The sequence below is a fragment of the Sinocyclocheilus rhinocerous genome, unplaced genomic scaffold, assembly GCF_001515625.1.
Source record: "Sinocyclocheilus rhinocerous isolate Xijiao unplaced genomic scaffold, SAMN03320098_v1.1 scaffold2808, whole genome shotgun sequence".
Taxonomy (NCBI): Eukaryota; Metazoa; Chordata; class Actinopteri; order Cypriniformes; family Cyprinidae; genus Sinocyclocheilus; species Sinocyclocheilus rhinocerous.
This window is the reverse complement of record NW_015624540.1, coordinates 1-6,573: the sequence shown is the minus strand read 5'-3', so window position 1 is coordinate 6,573 and position 6,573 is coordinate 1. Positions and strand designations below refer to the sequence as shown.

Sequence of the window (6,573 nt, the reverse complement as noted above, 5' to 3'; positions counted from 1 at the left end):
ATTCTTCCACCAAACAATGTAGTTCCTCAGAAACAGTTGTGGTTCCAACAAAGTGGTGGCCGAGCAACACACAGAAGTAAACGTAGGTGTATGTTTGTAGTGTAATTTACAACCGCTTCGAACGTGGCTCAACCAATCAGAATCAAGGACCGGAACTATCCGTTTTATAATAGTGAATTATAACCAATAGCAGTGAATTAACCAATAGCAGGAGTTTAGGGTAGGACTATTTGTAATAACCCATTTAGCAGGGAATTGGCTTATTTTTTTCGAATGAACAGAGGGTGGAAACTCGTTATTTTCAAATCATTAGTTTTGCAGTTCTGTTGAGTACCAGTAGTGGTATAGAGATTATACAGTACACTTCACCTTTAATTATATTAAATATAAATTTAAAATGATAAAGTGAAAGTATGAATGCTAGCAAACATTTCAAATGATCAACCGGCTTCGACCGTGACAGTGTTACTAGCCTTTAAATGAACTTAATCACTCAGTTTTGCTTTAGTTGACTGCATTAACACTGGAACGTGTGCATTACTTTCATACTTGAGCCAACATTCCTCCCAGCACATTCAAACCTGTCTGCAGCCACACCTGCATAGATGCAAGACACACCTTGAACCTTCAAAACACACTATTGACTTTACTGGCATGAGATGAGACACTCGTCTAAGACATGGAAAAACACAGACAGGTGGAGACTAGGATATGCATTGGTATACTTCCTCTTCCCCAGTTTATTTACTGCTTTTTATTGTGTATGTATTGCGTCATTGCTACGTGGCTCATTGAACAAGCTCTTTACCTGTTTATAAGTCTGTATTTTGCTGTAATTTCATGATGTTTTCTTAAGAAGGTTGATTGTTAAAAGAATTTTAATTTAGAAAAAGAATGTTCGAAAGATTAGCATACTGTTACTGACCTTTTTCCTCTTCGTTTATTGGCTGTTTTCAATGGAGTGTCTATTATATAATAGAGCAGCTTGAGATTTTACAGTCAGTGTTTGCACACATGCCTTTATTGTAGATGATTTATTCACATATCATATTGCCGTTTTAAAGTCAACATGAATTGCTGATTGCAACTCATTTGACTTTTGTAATGAATATCGGTAAACAGGATATTCATATATACAGTACAAAGGTTTGGTTTGCGGTCGGTGTTTTTGAAATAAGTCTGTTATGCTCACCAAGGCTGAATTTATTTGATCAAAAATACAATGAAAACAATAATAAGGTGTAATATTATTACAATTTAAAACAACTTTTAATATATATATATTATGTTTTATAATTAGACCTGTCACTTTCTAACAAAAAGTGCAAAGTAACAAGTAGAAAAAAGAAAAATGCACAAAGAACTTGTTTGAAGATTTTTCCATCTACAGCTTTTTCCCCAACTTTATTTTTAAGTAAATATAATGGGCGATATATTGCGTCACCAAAATTTATTGAGGTCATGTACATATATTGCGCGATAAGTCGATATATTGATTATTGCGACAGGCCTATTTATAATTTATTCCTGTCCAAAGCTGAATTTCCAGCAGCCATTACTCCACTGTAATAATGCATATTTATCTGAAATCAAATTTTATTTAATAGCAAGTACTGATTATTTAATCACAGTTAGACCAGGAACGATGTATAAAGGGAGTATATAGGTTGCTTTTGAATTTTGTTACTTTTAAAGTGATAGTTCACCGAAAAATTGTTCCAGACCTGTATGAGTTTCTTCTGCTGAACACAAAAGAAAATATTTTGAAGAATGAAGCTCATACAGGTTTTACAACAACTTAAGATTGAGTAAATGATGACTGAATTTTCATTTTTGGGTGAACTATCCCTTTAAGTGTGGTGGATGAAGGGGCAAACCAGGCAGTAACTGAGGACGGGACTTACTACATGCCGCCCTCTACTGGTGGAACAGGGTTAGTAAGAAAGGCAGGTTCCCCTTTACAGCCTTGTTAAAAGCCCTATTTTTTATCTATAATTTTTATAGCAGTGGACCCTACCAGAAGTAGTAGCATGTTGCAGCTTTTCTTTCTCTTTCAAAATGATAGTCTTCTCCGGAAACTGGCTGGTTTTGCCTCATGCACTGATGTTGCACTTAAGTATTAACCACATCCTTGTCAGAGGCAAACCCACACACATGACTAAACTACTGTAACTGAGTTTACTAAACATGTCTTCTGATTGAAGGGAAAATGATAGGGACTGCACTTGTTTGCACCAAGTACTCAGTTCACTGAAAGGTTATGAAAGACGTTATCTTGAAGGAATATCTTAGGTACCATGTTTATTGGTCAGTGACAAATTACTGTCTGAATTGACAAATGTTTTAAAATCTTGTTTAGATACAAATGTTCCAAGTTTGCTATCTTTGGTTTCATATGATTTTGACATATTTTGATTAGTAACTTAAGTGTCAATGGTAATAAATTTCATGTGATATAACCATCATGTAAAATGTAATATCATATTTTGTTTGCACATTGAATACACATGAGTGTAGGCATCTTGATCATTATTTTTATGAATGTTTTCAAACATTTTTAAGACAGGTAAGACCGATTTTAATCTACATTTTTGAGTTATTTTTAGTATGCATTTTGAAGTTTCCTTGGGGTTATTCCTTTTGACATTTCAAGCTGAACTAACTTATTGTGCCATAAAAGGTCATATTGATTTTTCTTAAGACGTGACATACCGTATCATGTGGGTCTACGGGGGTCCTCTCTGTGATGTCATTTCCTGTTTTATGGTTTTGTTGTCATGTAACAAAACGGCCTTCTTGTTGGTTATATTATACTGACATAGTTTGGTGCACATGTTTGTTCAAATATTAGTAATATTTTAGGAGGAGGGGGGGGGGCGTTATAATGAATTTGCCAAATTACTTTAATAAAACTGTAAAAATGTAATTAAGAAATTAAAAATATGACTCTCTAATGCTCACCAAGGCTGCATTTATTTGATACCGTAAAACAGTAATATTGTGAAATATTAATACAATTTAAAATAACTGTTTTCTATTTAAATATATTTTAAAATAGAATTTATTCCTCTGATGCAAAGCTGAATTTTCAGCATCATTCCTCCAGTCTTCAGTGTCACATGATCCTTCAGAAATCATTCTAATATGCAGATTTGCTGCTCAAGAAACCTTTTTTATTACTATCGATGCTGGAAACAGTTTCGCTGCTTAATATTTTTGTGGAAGCCGTGATACATGATTTTCTTTGATGAATGAACTGTTCAAAAGAACAGCATTTATATGAAATAAATGAATTTACTGACCCCAAAACTTTTGAACAGTAGTGTAGTCTTCGTGGTAGAGCGTTGTTTTTAAGCCATTGCTTATGAGACCTACATTTTCTTTTATTTCTTTATTGGAAAATAGAAATGAGCCCCTAATACATGCAGAGATTAGAGCTAAGAAATATTGGTAACACTTTATTTTAAGGTGTCCTTGTTACACGTTACATGTACTTACTATTATAATATCAATTAATTATGCATAATTACATGCATGTAACCCTAAGCCAAAACCTAAACATATAGTAAGTACATGTAGTTAATTAATATTACACAGTACTTAAATGTTTAATTACACTGTAACAAGGACACCTTAAAATAAAGTGTAACCAAAACATTTAAGCAAATTTGCAGATGGTCAGTAAAAGACTGCTCTCTCTATAGGCACAAGTGATCCGTACGTGAAATTCAAGCTGGACGGAAAGACCTTGTACAAGAGCAAAGTGGTGTATAAGAATCTCAATCCTGTCTGGAATGAGTCCTTCTCCTTCCCGATCCGCAGCCTGGACCAGAAACTTTTCATCAAGGTACACGTTTACTTTGCTGTGGCGTACATGCATTAGCTTTCACATCACGCCAAGATACCTACAGGTAGATTAAACCGTCCCATTCGTTGATTGTTCAGGTTTATGATCGAGATCTGACAACGGATGACTTCATGGGGTCCTGCGGTGTTGAGCTGAATAAACTGGAACTTGAAAAGTAGGTCAACTTGAAATGTTCGTATTAAAGGTCAAACCAGAAGTGTGGTTCCTGATGCTTTTGTTCTGTCTGTTGTACAGGAACAGCGAGATGGCGCTTCCATTAGACGACCCCAACAGCCTGGAGGACGATATGGGTGTCATAGTCATCGATATCTGCTTATCTGTGAGGGACGGCAAAAACAAAAAACACGTAAGCAACTTTATGAATTATGAAGCTAACTAACTCGGCTAACTAAATGTTTGCTGCTTATGTATTCACAATATTCATTTCTATTGTGAAGAGATGGGCCCAAAGGAAAAAAAGGAGCCTCACGGTGAGATGGATTAGATTTAAATTACGTCCAATCATTTACCAATTGATTTATTTTTTATTCTAGAGTGGTTGTGTCAGCGCTTTCTCATGAATTTATCCAAACACTTCCTGTAATAATATATTCAAAGCAAGTGATTCACAAACAATGATCCTGCTGGGGCCAGTCTGTATGTTAATCTGCATGCAAATAACACAATGAAGATTAAAACTAGCCTAATTCACAATCAATATAACAGTGGTTCTCAACTTTTTTTTGCACATCAAATGTTTCCTGCTCTCGGCAGCCAATAATTCACCACAGAAAGCACACTGTGGTTGGCACAAACCATTGCAAGCAGCAACTTGTAATTATTATTATTAGTCGGGGTCATGGCTTCTTATATCTTGCATAATGTTTTTCATGGTTTTTGAGAATGAGGCCACAACCTGTCCATGCTGGCATCAGCCTAAAATGACTTGCTTTTACCAAGTGACAGAAATACTGTAGAGTTTAATTGGATTCATGACCTTTGACGTTGTCAAAAAAGTTAATACGTTTATTTATTTAGCTAGATTAACTATGCATGGTTATATCATGCATTTTATTATTTGCACTTACTATTTTTTCTTCCCCTGCTGTCTGAACAGAACTGCAACCCACTAACGATAGTTGAGAACCACTGCAATATAATCCTGAAACTTAACATAAGAGTTCTCAATATCACATTGCTTAAATTGAAATATCATTTCACAATATTACAGTTTGTTGTGAGCATAAGAGACTTCTTTCAAAAACATTTCCATCTACAGACATTTTTAAAAGTAGTTCAAATAGTAGCGGATCAGATAATTTCAAACCATATTTTTAGTAATTAATATGAGGTTTAACAGAAACACAAATACATGTTTGCTTATAAACTTTCAGTGTGTAAACCTGTGTACATTGATTTTTATTTTTTATTATTATTTTTAAAAAAAAGAGAGAGAGACGAGTTTGAAATGATTTTCTGAGGTAAACAACACTATGCCACAAATGCTGTCAATAGAGCTTAAAGCAGCACTATGTAACTTTTGGCGCTCTAGCGGTTAATAAACAGAACTGCACACATCTCGCGGAAGAACATTCCAACCGGAGCTACTTCTCTAAGTTTATGTCTATGGCGATTCACGCAGGTATGTGTTACTCCGCAGCGGTGACGACCCGACTACAATAGTCCAAATATAAATACTTATTATAAGTTTACCGTAGTGATTCGGAATAAGACAAAAACGCGATTTGGAAGATGAATTCATGATGTACTCGCTCATTATATACATTTTGCAAATTTTGAACACAGTAAAAGTTACATAGTGCTGCTTTAACTGAATCAAACCTAGAACATTCAACTGAAAAGACTTTCTCAGGGAAATAATTTCCTGTTTGTAAAGATGTCTTGCTGGGTTTGTGTTCAAGGCCTTGTGTGTCTGTGCACATTGCAGGTGTGAGATCGACTTGTCTGGGTTGCCATTGAATGAATCCACACGGTTTACATGTGAGCTGGACCCGGGCCGAGGCAGGGTGGTGTTCCTCGTCACTCCCATTCCCTGCACTGGAGCTTCCATCACGGATCTCGTCGCCCCTCCGCTGGAAGAGCCTCATGAGAGACAAAATATGCTGGTTAAATATGTATGTTAAACTGATTACTGATTACCACAGTGCTTCCTTGTGTATACTGCATACTAGTGCTGGGCGGTATGACCAAAAATGTATATCACGGTATTTTTTTTAATTATACCGGTTTCACGGTACATGACGGTATTTTTTTTCATGCATGACCGGTTGTTAACCATATTTTCTACTGATTGAGAGAGGAAATACTGCAGTATATTGACTTAGAATGCCCTATTTTACTGTCAGGATGAGTGAATATTGTCAAAAAATACCACACTAAATAGTGACTAAACACGACCCCTTTTATTCAACAACAAACTTTTACAGAATTTTAATATTGTTCATAGTGCTGGGCAGTAACACGACCCCTTTTAATACATGTTAACCAGGAGTCACTCTTATTTATAATCGCGGCATCGTCTGATAAAATCAGCATGCATCTACACTAAAGAGCGGCTATGCGGTTGTTTTTTTGCTATATTACTTTTTTGTCTCATGCAGCGCACTGCCTGCGTCTGAGTAACAAACTAAAAAAAACAACAAACAAAAAAAGTTCATGCCATATTAACAGACGAACTACGCTCATATTTATAATTCCAAACAATC

General features: G+C 35.5%; 1 protein-coding gene across 1 annotated transcript in view; it reads left to right on the top strand.

Annotated features, from left to right (window-relative positions):
• Nucleotides 1-4,338, top strand: part of LOC107741017 (multiple C2 and transmembrane domain-containing protein 2-like) — a gene marked incomplete at its 3' end in the record, with an annotated part of 21,096 nt that extends 16,758 nt beyond the window's left edge. The window contains exons 5-8 of the mRNA XM_016553597.1: nucleotides 3,705-3,847; nucleotides 3,946-4,022; nucleotides 4,103-4,214; nucleotides 4,306-4,338. Coding sequence (XP_016409083.1) covers nucleotides 3,705-3,847; nucleotides 3,946-4,022; nucleotides 4,103-4,214; nucleotides 4,306-4,338 — 365 coding nt within the window. The remainder of the gene's footprint in view (nucleotides 1-3,704; nucleotides 3,848-3,945; nucleotides 4,023-4,102; nucleotides 4,215-4,305) is intronic.
• Nucleotides 4,339-6,573: the final 2,235 nt, after the last annotated feature.